The 13,304-nt window shown below is 40.4% G+C and overlaps 1 protein-coding gene across 4 annotated transcripts in view; it reads right to left on the bottom strand.

Moving 5' to 3' along the window:
- Positions 1-10,236, bottom strand: part of CNTRL (centriolin) — a 59,684-nt gene extending 49,448 nt beyond the window's left edge. Inside the window, exons 1-5 of one of the 4 annotated variants that reach the window (XM_028714599.2) lie at positions 9,998-10,236; positions 9,698-9,733; positions 4,385-4,640; positions 2,538-2,671; positions 748-878 (exon numbers count right to left, since the gene is read on the bottom strand). In XM_028714599.2, coding sequence (XP_028570432.2) covers positions 748-878; positions 2,538-2,671; positions 4,385-4,535 — 416 coding nt within the window. In that variant the 5' untranslated portion in view covers positions 4,536-4,640; positions 9,698-9,733; positions 9,998-10,236. Of the gene's footprint in view, positions 1-747; positions 879-2,537; positions 2,695-4,384; positions 4,641-9,697; positions 9,879-9,997 lie in introns of those variants that run through there. The other 3 variants (XM_028714597.2, XM_077922329.1, XM_077922330.1) reach the window with 3 other exon arrangements.
- Between the last annotated feature and the right edge of the window lie 3,068 nt (positions 10,237-13,304).

Here is a 13,304-nt window from a genome sequence, read left to right as displayed (position 1 = left end):
AGATTCCCAGGTTTTGGGAAGGTAACAGAAGGGATCCTGGACCCGTCGGAGCATTGTGCCTCCTTAAGAAGTTTCCCAGACTTTGGGAAGGAGGCACCGGGGAAACATTTAGGGGACTAGCCTAGTCCCCCTAGTCTACTGACCACTAAAGGAGCCAATTCCTAGGGGCCATGGGGACTTTGGACCCCACAATAACACATTGGAAGCTACGCTTTGGTTTTTGAATGTTTGGAAGTCGAATGGACTTCTAGAATGGATTCTGTTCGACTTCCAAGGTATAACTTACATATCCAGAGTGAGCAGGAACACAACCAATGTGGTATAGAAAGACAGACCACAGCTCAGTCGTAAAGCTGCAGAAAGTCCTAGATTCAATCCCTAACATCTTTAGGTAGGGCTAGGAGAATCCTTCCTGAATTCCAGGAGAATGCTGCCAGACAACGTAGACAATGGATTCACTCAGCATAAAACAGCTTCCCATGTTCTACCTCTACAATCATGAAGGATTTTAATACCTTGATGCAACTTCTGCATCAAATTATGAAAGCTGCTTTGCTAAAAAAGTACCAGCACCAAAACAAAAGCACTAGAGCTACAAACTCCTACAGCCTGTGTTATTTTTAGTTCTCTTTGGTGGAAGCTGTTCCTGTTTCATGGTTCACAATCCCAATGTAGCAACATTTTGCAACAATGAATCTTCTAATGCACCATACTAAGAAAACAGTATTTTGCTATAATCTTGCTTACCATATTTTGTTGAATGATAGATTGAGGTCACGTAGCTTTAAAAGTTTGTCTAGTTTTTCAATCTTCTCAATCAGATTGTTACTGAGATTGAGGACCTCTAGTTTACCACACTTCTCGAGATTTTCTAGGTACTGAAAATATACACAAGATATAAAACTACTAGAATAGTGTTGACAGTGAGATAAAACAGTAGCCTTCTATTTTTCAGAGCCATGCTGACAAACAATAAATCATGCTATCAACTGAGATTAATAGTCGAGTGTAATTGTACCAACTGATTTTGAATTTTTTTTTAAGTTTCACCCAAGAGGCATTTAAAAATTTATTTTGAGCATCTTAAATATTTTGAGGCAGCTTCTCAAGTGGCCAAATTCAGAGATGTAAAACAGTTGTAAAAAAACCAGCTTTATCTCAGTCTGATACTGAGAAAGAAATTGCAAAGAAAGACATCATTACTAGGTTTTCTGCTTACCTTTGGGCATAGCCAGGATTTATTTTAGGGTGGCAGACTTTATGTTGGGGGGCACAGAACCAAGTTATTTGTGATGCAATTGGTTAGTTAAATATTTTTATTTACTTATTTGAATTGGGGCAGGGGCACCTTCCCTCCCCTACAAACCTTTGGCTACACCCATGTGGTTACCCATCATTTTAAGCAAATGAACTCAACTGAATTAAACTTATTTTAAGCTGTGCCTAATTCTCTTCAACAGGACAACACGTTTTATTTTTTCCTCCAATTGTCTTATTCACACTTCCTGGTAAACTATAGTCAATGGTTTGCTGTGAATGTGCTGATCTTGGCCAATTTTTGCTCTTTCCAACTCATGCTAGAAGGAAACAAATTGCTGGTGTAGCTTTACATTCAAATCAGGGATGATGCTTTGTTACACTACCCCCAAAATCAGGAACTGGAGCCATGGTTTGTTCTTGGTTTACTGACTGGGGTCCTTTAATCAGTGACATAATGCTAAGCCACGGGTTTATTTTGTTTTCTCCATGTGCTAGTGGGAAACAATATTCAGGGTAAACCATTAACTATGGTTTACTGCAGAGATAGCCAACATGGTACCTCCTCTAGATGTTATTGGGCTCCAGTTCCCATTATCCCTTACCATTGACTATGCTGGCTGAGGCTGATGGGAGTTTTAGTCCAACATATATAGGGCATACTAGCAACTCCTGGTCTACAATGACATGTGAAATATGCTATTGTATTTAGTTTGTTAAAATGGTGTCAGGACTTATTTGGGGAGCCTCCTGCCCTCTCAGAATGGGATCCAGCCAAGTGAACTAACTAGGAGTCTTTTTGTTTACACTACTCTCTTCAGGCACAGAAGGAAATAAAGGTGTAGAACATCAGCCTCTGTGATTTGCAATTTGTATGAATGCTCTGCATTGACTACTCAATATAAATTCTGGAGAGCCTGGTTTTCCACCCTTGCTTGGGCTGTAGAAAGGTTATTGCTTTCTACAGCAATAAAGCATCTAAGCTAGGGAATTCACTTCTTCTGGTCTGGATAATTTGCCTTGATAAATAGCCCCAGAAGCAAGTCATTGGAACAGGGAGTACCAGCAATATATAGTATAAAAAATTTGACTGTATACTTTTTAAAAGGCATCATATAAAGTCAAGGACTCTATGGGTAGTTTTTGTAGGCAAATTGGAATGTGCAGTGGTAGCTCTATAGGCAGCAATGTTTTTGTTCTAGGTGAATAGACACGTGTGACATTTGCCTGAGTCCCATCAGGGCAAAAGGTGAGAAGAAAAATAATAATAATCATTATACCTTAAACTTCTTTCCCCCATCTTTGGCAAGGGAAAGATTTAGAGTAGTTACGCGTGCCAGATTTTCCTGTTTGGACAGCTTCTTGATAAGAGTCTCAGTTATGTATCTGATACCTGGACTGATACAGTTGTCATCTGAAATGAACAATAAGGTGTTGCTGTGTGTGACAATACAATAATAGAAAGAAAAGCATTCAACTGAAAGTTTTGTCATAAAGGACAAAATATCTGATTGCATTAAAAAGTGCTTTTAGCATGTTCATAAAATACGTAGTATGACAAAGCAAACCTATTAGTGAGTTGTTTCTATCACTGAGCTAATAACTTTGGGTACTGACACTTCCATCATGAACCTCATAATGGTCTATGTTTATTGACAATCAAACTTGCCATTTGTCCCCTTTGCTTTCCATTATCGTGTCTCTTTACAATAGGAGTGCCTAACATGTAGCCCTCCAGATATTATTAGACTCCAATTCCTACTAGCCCCAGCTAGTATGGTCAAAAGTCAGGGGTGATAGTAACTGCAGGGCAAAACATCTGGAGGGCCACAGGTTCTGTTTTAAAAGTTCCCTGTTTTAAAAGTTCAGCAATTGTCTTTTCAAAGAAGGGTATTATCTTTCAATAATTCTTTTTCTATTTTTTATGGTTCCTTCCATTTCCCCTCACTTCTTCTCCTGAACTCTCTTCCTGAACATCTCTGCCTTTAAAGGCTTTCTTAAAAATTACTTTTTCATGAAACCCTTTGGCCTAATGCTTAGATTTCACTCCCAACTGAAACCAAGCAGGCATACCCTGACAGAACACCCAGATCCTATGTTCCAAAGCTGCCAGTCTTTGTCTTTGGCTTAGAATGCCCCCTTTCAGAGCTTTCTGTGAATTATTGCTAGTGGAAAAACTGCTGCCTGCAGCTTACCACCCACATGGGTGCCGCTAGGTTCTCCACCATGGCAAGTCCAACTACCCAGCATTGCTCCTCTCTATAACCAAAGGCTGGTTGGGAGGAATCTACGCACTATGCTAACTCCTCCACCATCCATTAATGTGGAGAGTAGGGACAGAGTTCCAAATAATACAGCAAGATAAAAGAAACTAATCTAACAAAAACAAAAATAGAGAAAGTCCTCTCTCAAAGGTAGCTCTTAACTCTTGTCTCACACCTCTTTCCTTTCTTCTCCCAGTCTCTCACTCAGGGTCCTTCCACCAACCATGTTCTTCTCAGTGTGCCCTGCCTGGTGCTGACTTCAACAACTTTTTGCTGCCACATTAAAACATGCCATAGTTTTGGGCAAGGTGCGCTGGGACAACTGAAAAGCTCCTCTCCTGTGTCACCAACCTCTGACCTTCTTTTGGATGGGGCATATGGAGAAGGACCTCCAGTTCTGAACAAAAGAACTCTCCAGTGGGCCCTCTGGCACCTCTAAACACACTCAGCTGCACCTGCCTGAGAATGTGTTGTGCTCTTATTAACTACAAAATGCTCTAAATAGATATTAGTTTCTGGAATGCTCTTCTTAGGGAGCATCACCTGGTACTTTCTGTTGATGTCATTTTCATGCCAGGTGAAACAAGGCATTGTGTTATTTCCTGTCTTTAACGCTTTTTTTCCTGTGTTATTATATGAAATTTTATCTTGGTATTACTGTTTTTATTTTTATAATTTGTTGAGGTGCCCTGGAAATACCGTGCTCTATAGTGGAATACATAGTTATCAAACAATCAAGCAAATAAAAGCTAGTTCAAAAGCCATATTCTATTGTTCCCCCACCAAAATAAAATAAAATCCGGGCGTATGTCTAGATCTAAATGTCAAAAATATATAGTTTAAAATGCTATTAACTACTATACCTTGTCCAACTGAACATTCAGAGGGAATTCCTGTATCACTTTCTTCAGGTGCATTTCCTTGACGCCTTTTCCCCTTTGTCAGATAAGTAGCTGGAATACCTCGTCTGCTCAACGGAGATGGTGACCTGCTGCTTGAACTCACAGTAGACATTGGACTCCGAGTTCAAGATGAAGACATCAATCTCTTTCTAAGTGGTGCTCTTTGTGGCTGGCCTTTCCTTATTGCACAGAATGCTGCATAGTATTAGGTGAAAAGCTACAAGCAGACAAACACAAGATCCTCTTTAAATCATTTCCAAGGCCATAAAAATATTCATGTAGCTGCTCGAATGTAATCTACAGATCTTAATTATTGGTTATGTTAAATGAACATTAAAGAAACTTTCTTTCAGAGCTTTTACAACTCTCATTCTTCATTCTTATTTTTAACTGTTCTTTCAAAAAGTGAAACTCAAAGTGACTTACAAAATGAACTTTAAAAACAAGGATAAACAACCAAAAAATTATAAGCCACTAGTGCACACGTCCCTCATTTGCCTAGACAGCCAGAGCTAACTCAAATTTCATGCCTTCTATCTTTGCTTACTTACCACGTCCTCAGTTTGCTTTCAGGAAGCTGTGGTTTCCCACCCCACCCCCACTAGTGCAGAAACACTTTAGCTTATATGAACAGTTTCTGTTAGAGTTGTAGGATAAGAAAACCAGCCAAAGAAGCAAACTGCCTTAGAGATTCCTCCACCTACAATTACTTTCTTGAGGAAGAGTATTGTCAGTTGCCTGCCTATTACAGTTATAAACATGAATGGCAAACATCAGGCCTGTTTTCTCCTTAACTGTTTCAGCAAAATGGGAGGCAAACAGATGACAAATGTTAAACACACACACACACACACACACCAGAGAACAAACAACTAAAACTGAGACTTGTAGGGTGGAAGTCTACACCAAAGAGTGCTTTGTGCCCAGCATGTGTGTCCCTCTGTGTGTATTATATGTAATACCCTGTGTTACATAACACATTGCCTTCCCAAGAATACCTAAAGGCAGTTCAAACTGCTTCTGTTGCTAAAGCACATCTACTATCTGCCATCTCATTTGGACAGTAACAAAAAGCAGATCACAACATTAATTTTAGTTCACTTGATATACAAGGCATGCATCTTTTGATGACTCATATGGTCTCTGCTGTAGGCTCTTCTCTTGTTGAACACAAACCAACCAGTCATATTGCCCAAAGCTAACTTAAAACTAAGGGCACTGTTTATTAAACTGCTACTCTAAGGTACTTCTCCCTAACATTCTCTGCTGCTATGAGTCTGCAGAAGGAAAGGAAAGTACACTTTAACCTCTGCCACCAGTCAGGGATCCAATGGCCAGGGAAGACTGTACCTCTTGTCTCCTAGGAAGCAGGTAAGGCAAAAGGTAAATGACCTGTGGATGGTTAGGTTCAGTCAAAGGAGACTATGGAGTGTGGCACTCATCTCACTTCAGACCAAGGGAGCCAGTGTTTGTCCACAGACTGCTTTCTGGGTCATGTGGCCAGCATGACTAAACCACTTCTGGCACAACAGAACACCATGATGGAAGCCAGAGTACACAGAAATGCTGTTTCCCTTCCCACAGCAGAGGTACCTATTTATCTACTTGCACTGGTATGCTTTCGAACTGCTAGGTTGGCAGAAGCTGGGACAGAGCAACAGGAGCTCACCCAGTCGTGCAGATTTGAACTACCAACCTTCTGATCAGCAAGCCCAAGATGCTCAGTGGTTTAGACAAAAGCGTCACCCGTGTCCCCTTTCCTAGGAAGCACATCATGGCAAAAGAGAAATGAACGTGGCCCAATTCATTGGCTGCAGAAGGAGAAGCAGCACAGAGCTTGCTTCTGTCCTCTCTGGCAGAAATAACACTCAGCTCCAACTGCCAGTTGCCCAGAGTGTGTACAGCCAATTGGTCTCTGCCAAAGGCTTCTCATTTGTGTGAATGTAAAGGCAGGGAGGCTCAGTTTTCCAGATCAAATACAGCAGGGACATCCAACTCCATAGATCGACCAGGGACACCCCAGGATCAACCAGTAGATCACTATTGACCTGTTGGACATGCCTGAAATATAGTATTAATGCTGAGAGAACAAGAACATCAAGAACTGATGCCTAAATTTGCTTCTTTCCTTTCCCCTACCCATTCTTTTTCATACATGTCTATTAGATTGTGAGTCTGCAGGCAAGGACTGAATTATCTTTTAATCTCTCTGCAACACTTGGAAACAATGGGTTCTTTATAAGCTAAGAATAACACATTTATTATTTTAACTAGCTTCTTAAACACTTGTATAACTAACAAAACTAACATTGTGAGGCTGAGATGAAAAAGAAAATTCAAAAAAGAGTAATTTTTTGGGGTTGTAGCCAATGCTAATCCCACTCAGTGTAGAACTATTGAAAATAATGGACAAAAGTAACTTAGATGCATGAATTTCAGTGGGTTTACTCTGAGTAGCAGTGATATTTTTCTAGAAAAAGAGATGCTGGAACTTACAATGAACACCTCCCTTGTTCTCTTAGAATGGCAAGGGTGCTCACCTGAGAGGTGCAAGAACTGTGTTCTGGCAACTTCTGGCTGAAAAAAAAGCCCAGCTGAGTAGAGCTCGGTTGACAAAAACCCTTTTGTCATACATGCTCTAATTTATTTCACCTAGATTTTAATACTCATAATCCTACATATCCTGCAAACAGCTTCATTGATTTGTTTAATCAGCCCACCTATTATCTTTCTTACATCTTCACTTTTTCTTTCCTAGCTATTTAACATTGTGGTTGGTGGTTAATTACTCCAGACTCATTTGATACTGCTCTTTATCCTTGTTTACTGAAAGCATCATTAAAAGGCACATCGCTCAGAGTAGCTTATTTTTCTAAGAGCTGTCTTTTTGATGGTGCTTTATAAAACAAGCCAATGTAAGTTCAGACAGAACTTTGTTTTCATATCCATATATTGGACAACAATCACAATCCCACACACACACACTCCTAGAAGTAGATTGTCTCCAAAATATAGAAGACATGAAATGCTCAAAGCAGAGAGGTTGAAGAAGCTGAGAAGCATTAACAGCCCCTCTCAACAATGTGGCACTTGAAAGAAGGGCAGATTATTTATTACATCTTTATCCCAATCATTCTTCAAGAAGCATTGAGCCAGATGTGATACAAAGGCATTTCCTAGAGGAAGCGTTTTTTGGGAGTGTGGGTAGGATTCAGAGTGGCCCAAAGCTTATTTGGAGCTGCACACCTCCAGTTCTTTATTCATTTATTAGCATGGGGTGCTATGTTTAACAGCATCTTGTATCAAAACATTGTTGGACTGGACATTATGTTATTGTGCTTCATACAGGGCAGTTTCCCTCTTGCAGTGCATGTTTTCACTTATTCTGGGGTGGGAAATCCCCAGTTTTTCATTCATGTGTGGCATGAATGAAATATTAAATATTAAAATCCTTTGTGCAAAAACAACACTTTTAAACAGAGAAAATGCTGTTGCTTCTGGTCATGGTGATGTATGAAATAGGGTAGCCCTGTGATTATATTGGTGTGCAGAACAAGTACCTTATTGAGGCAGCTTATTTACTATCCTTAAAAAGAACTGCTTCTTTTAATCATGCTGCTCTATTTAATTTTTTTACATAAGAAATTGGGAACTAGACACCAGCCTCAAGCTCTTAGCACACTGTCAGTTCACCAATGAAACATCTGTCATGAAAGGCTTGCAATCCTATACTCGCATATTGGCAATAAATTCCTTACACTCCGTGGTTCTTACTCCTGAATAGACATGCAATAGATTGCATTGTAGATTCTTAACTGTGCTATACTATACTCAGGTAAACCTGACTCTGTTCAGTGGGAGCTTTAGTTCATTCTCTCCTGTGGGTGGGGCTACTCATCTTTTCTGGATTACCAAGAAGGATGGGTAGAAAATAGGGCTGCTGTTGCTTGAATTTGTTGCTTTAATTTGCTACATTAGTGTGCATTATTATTGCATTTCATTTATGAATAGCTTCCCATGAAACACCCTGAAGAAAGTAACAATAAAAACACCAATAATAAATCAACAGTAAAAACAATTTCAAATCCAAGACAGACACAGACTGGGATAAAAATCTCTACTTTAAAGGATTGTTGAAAAAGGAAGGTCATAATATTTATTATTATTATTATTATTATTATTATTTATCATCATCATCATATTTATTTATTTATTTATTTATTAACCAGGACATAGAAACAGTGGTATAGGATAATCATATTTAAATTGCACTGATATGCAATGAAATTATTATGATTATTTTTTTAAAAGCACACTGACATCATGTAATGTGATTATTTTTTATTATGAACATTATTTTTAAATTGCGCTTCTCTCTTTCTTACTTGGCTCCTGAACACCTTGGTACTCGGACATTTTGGCTCCCGAATGCTGCAAATCTGTGAGTGTTCCAGTTTGCAAACATTCTTTGGAACCCAAATGTCTGACAGGGCTTCCGTCGCTTCAGATTGGCTGCAGGACCTTCCTGCAGCCTATTGGAAGCCGCACTTTGGTTTCTGAACGTTTTGAAGTTCCGTTTGACTTCCAAGGTACAACTGTATTCTGTTTGCAACCCCAGAAGAATGAACTTATGTGGAACATGTAGTGTGCTTTATTTTACAGGATTTGGTTGTATTCAGCTAAGTTCTACACTGAGGACACCCACTGAAAATAACAGATCTAAGTAAGTTATGCTCATTATTTTCAGTAGGTGTATTTTCTCAGTAGGAACTATTATTATTGATTAATAAATCAATAAATCACCATCTCAAGGCAATTTACAGATAAAACAATTAAAACCAGGTACATTTAAAACAAAAACAAAACCTTAACAAATGAACACTTGTGGTAATACTTGTCATCGCATATGTGACAAGTGCACACAACCGGAGCTTCTTTCTGTTTAAAAAGGAAAGGCCAGAGCTTATTTCGTTCCTTTTCTTCCTCTGGCCCCACCCCCCTGAAACTACTCTACCATTCACCCTGTTAAAACATAAATTTATGCTTAAAGTGTGTGGGATAGAAATTATTTATTTTTTAATCAAGGTTGCCCGGTGTTTATTATTGATTAATTAATTAATTAATTGAGGAGCACAGGGCGATTTACAGTATAATGATCCTGCCCACGGCAACCCTAAACCACTTACAACCAGGCCCCCTTAGAAAGCCCCCTTAGATACAGTAAAACCATGAGGAAAGAGAAACACATTTTTTTAAAAAAATCCATCCACTTACTTCTAAAAGTCAACAGAAAGCCAAATAATCAAATATCTAGAAAGAGAGAGAGAGAGAAAATAATCTAATCCTTCCTCCTTCCCTTAACCTGTGTTGGGGCCCTGAGGTCCGACACCCCACACACCTCCCCAAAGAGAGTAAGGGCGTCCCGACTCCTCCTTCCCCCTTGGATGCGCTGAAGGGACGAAGCCACTCAACGGCAGCCGCCCAACGGCCAATTCCCGCCTGCGTTCCCTGAGGGCGCCGCTTTGATTACTCCCGTCGCCATGGCAACCCCTCAGGGCGCGGGCCGAGCCTCACCGTCACGGCTGACATCGAGGGCTTGCGGGGGAGCCGCTGCCGGGCTCGCTCGTGGCCCGGCTCGCTTTTATATATATGTCTTCTCGACCGTCTTCCCCTTTCCTTCTTCCCTCCAGTTTTGAGACTTGGTGAAAATTAAACAGGAAGGCGGCGGCTCAGCGCTCGCCGGTGAGGATTTGCCTCACGCTGACAAGCGGAACCTTTTAACAGCCCGGCGACGCCATCTTTGATGGCTTGAAAAGGAGAGAGAGGGTTGGAGCGCGGGGGCGGGGCTTCCCGCAATGACCACGCCCCCGCCCCGCCCTCCTCGCGGTCTCTTTTTAACTGTTCTTCGTCCAGATTTAGGTCGTTGGGCGCTTTCCCGCCTTTTATTGTCAATGTCCCCGCCTACTGTTTTCACGTCTCTTACTATGGCTCTTACAACTAACTAGCCCCATCTAGAGGCGAGTCCTATTGAATTAAATGGGACTTAAAGTTAAATGAGCCTAAGGTTATAGCCTCAGGCTGCAATGTTGGATCCACTTACTTTGGAGTAAGCCCCATTTAACTCAGTGGGAGGCTTGTGTATAGGCTGGTACTGTTGTTTTGTTTATTTGTATTTATTTCAACACATGTATAAAAGGGCTTTCAGGGCGAAGCCTCCGAAGGCAACTTGCAAAATGCAGACCCTCTTTTTGGGAAAAGTGTTGTACAGAACATGTTCTCTCTCACTCTTTCTCGATATTTGTTTATATATAACACATAAACACCACATCTTTTTACCTGACAGAGACTCAAGGCAGAGTACACATTAAAATAAGAACCACTAAAAATATAGAAAATAAAAATAATTTTATTATTTATACCCTGCCCATCTGGCTGGATTTCCCTCGCCACTCTGGGCTGCTTACATCAGACATTAAAAAATTGGGGGAAAACCCAGACATTTAAAATTTCCGAATACAGGGCTGCCATGTCTTAGGCTGCTTTTTTAAAGAGTTCAAAGTAACTTAAATAATCAGTGATGTAGGATGAAGGTTTTCCATAATAGAAAATTTTTCATTTCCAGAAATGCATTGTTTCATAAAATTAGTAGTTTTAACAAATGAACACATTGCCTGTTGAGTTGGGCAGGTATTTCAAAATGATTGTAAAAAAATAATAATAAACAGTTATAGAAATAAACTATATGCATGAATAACAACTATTAAAACAATGAAAATAATGACAATAAAAAAGTAGTGCACGCAGTCCTTTCATCAAAAGCAGTCAGTTCCCAAAAGCCTCTTGGAACAGGAAAATATTCAGTTGCCAGCAGAATGACAACAAGGAAGGAGCCAATCCAACTTTTCTAGGAAGGGTGTTCTAAAGTCTGGGAGCAACCACCAAGAAGGCCCTTGCCCTCCCAAGCATGCCTGTGAGGGTGCTGGGACTGGGAGAAGGGCCTCCTTGAAGATCTCAAAACCTTGGCAGGTTCATATTGTGGGATAGCCAGCCTTGTATAACCAACATGCAAAAGTCTAATTAATACACGAAGGGGTTAATACGATAGAGTAAGCTTTTTTACCTCGGGTTACATACGCTTCAGGTTACAGATGCTTCAGGTTACAGACTCCGCTAACCCAGAAATAGTACCTCGGGTTAAGAACTTTGCTTCAGGATGAGAACAGAAATTGTGCAGCAGCAGCACGGCGGCGGCAGCGGGAGGTCCCATTAGCTAAAGTGGAGCTTCAGGTTAAGAACAGTTTCAGGTTAAGAACGGACCTCCAGAACGAATTAAGTTCTTAACCCGAGGTACCACTATATTAATCTCAGTTGATAGCATGATTTATTGTTTCTGTCAGCATGGCTCTGAAAAATAGAAGGCTACTGTTTTATCTCACTGTAAACACTAGTCTAGTAGTTTTATATCTTGTGTATATTTTCAGTACCTAGAAAATCTCGAAAAATGTGGTAAACATTCATCTTTTTTTGCAGTCTCATCACTCTGCAATCTCATGTTCAGCTTGTGATGAACTATAAATACTCATTCTGAAGGAAGGGGTGGTGCCTAAGGGTCTAATTTATAGTGAAAGGCTAAAGGATGGGCAAGAGAGGAGATGTTGGAAATTCTAAAATGTCCTGAAATTTCAGTACACTACTACATTTCCTTTAAAGCCAGTAAGAACATCCCATAAAAATATAAAAAAACCATAGCTATGCCGAACAAAGGCAGAACCATGCTACCCTTCAAATTATGGGCCAAAGTTAAGGGCCATGGGAAAATAAAAGTATTTACCTGGTGCCAAAAGACGGATTAAGATGGCACCAAGTGTGCCTCAGTGGAAAGGGCCCACCACTGAAAAGGCCAGATCTTGTGCTTTCACCCTCTGAACTTCCTATGGGGCAGATGAAGAAGGGCCTCAGATGGATGACTGCAGGGTTCACGTTGGCTCATGTGGGGAGAGGTGGTCTATGAAGTACAAGGACTGCTTTAATCAAAATTTCAGTAAACATATCAAGTTCCCTATTTTTTAATCTATGCATTAATGATCAGCAACACAAATTCATTGCTGTAACAATTAATTAGGTTCTGAGATAATACTGATTTGAAAGTAAGCATCTTAAAAAGCAGGGACATCACCTTGCCAACAAAGGTCCGTATAGTTAAAGCCATGGTTTTCCCAGTAGTGATGTATGGAAGTGAGAGCTGGACCATAAAGAAGGCTGATCGCCAAAGAATTGATGCTTTTGAATTATGGTGCTGGAGGAGACTCTTGAGAGTCCCATGGACTGCAAGAAGATCAAACACATCCATTCTGAAGGAAATCAGCCCTGAGTGCTCACTGGAAGGACAGATCCTGAAGCTGAGGCTCCAATATTTGGCCACAACATGAGAAGAGAAGACTCCCTGGAAAAGACCCTGATGTTGGGAAAGATGGAGGGCACAAGGAGAAGGGGACGACAGAGGACGAGATGGTTGGACAGTGTTCTCGAAGCTACCAGCATGAGTCTGACCAAAATACGGGAGGCAGTGGAAGACAGGAGTGCCTGGCGTGCTCTGGTCCATGGGGTCACAAAGAGTCGGACAAGACTAAACGACTAAACAATATATAGTTATTATTTATTACTCACAAGGGTGCATACATCAGGCTACTCCATCTAGGCACTGAGCAGGCTGAGACCTTCAGCAATGTGGTTGCCACATGAAGGCCTTTTATAATATTTTAACTAAGATTTATATATTGTAATGTTTGAAGCATGAATTTGGTAATATTATTGGTGATGAAAAGTATTTTCTTTTTTTAGTTTGCATTTTGGAAAACATGTATATAAATGTGTTTACAGT

This window comes from Podarcis muralis, chromosome Z, assembly GCF_964188315.1.
Source record: "Podarcis muralis chromosome Z, rPodMur119.hap1.1, whole genome shotgun sequence".
Classification (NCBI taxonomy): Eukaryota; Metazoa; Chordata; class Lepidosauria; order Squamata; family Lacertidae; genus Podarcis; species Podarcis muralis.
The sequence above is the reverse complement of the archived record's forward strand: the minus strand, read 5'-3'. Positions and strand labels throughout refer to the sequence as shown.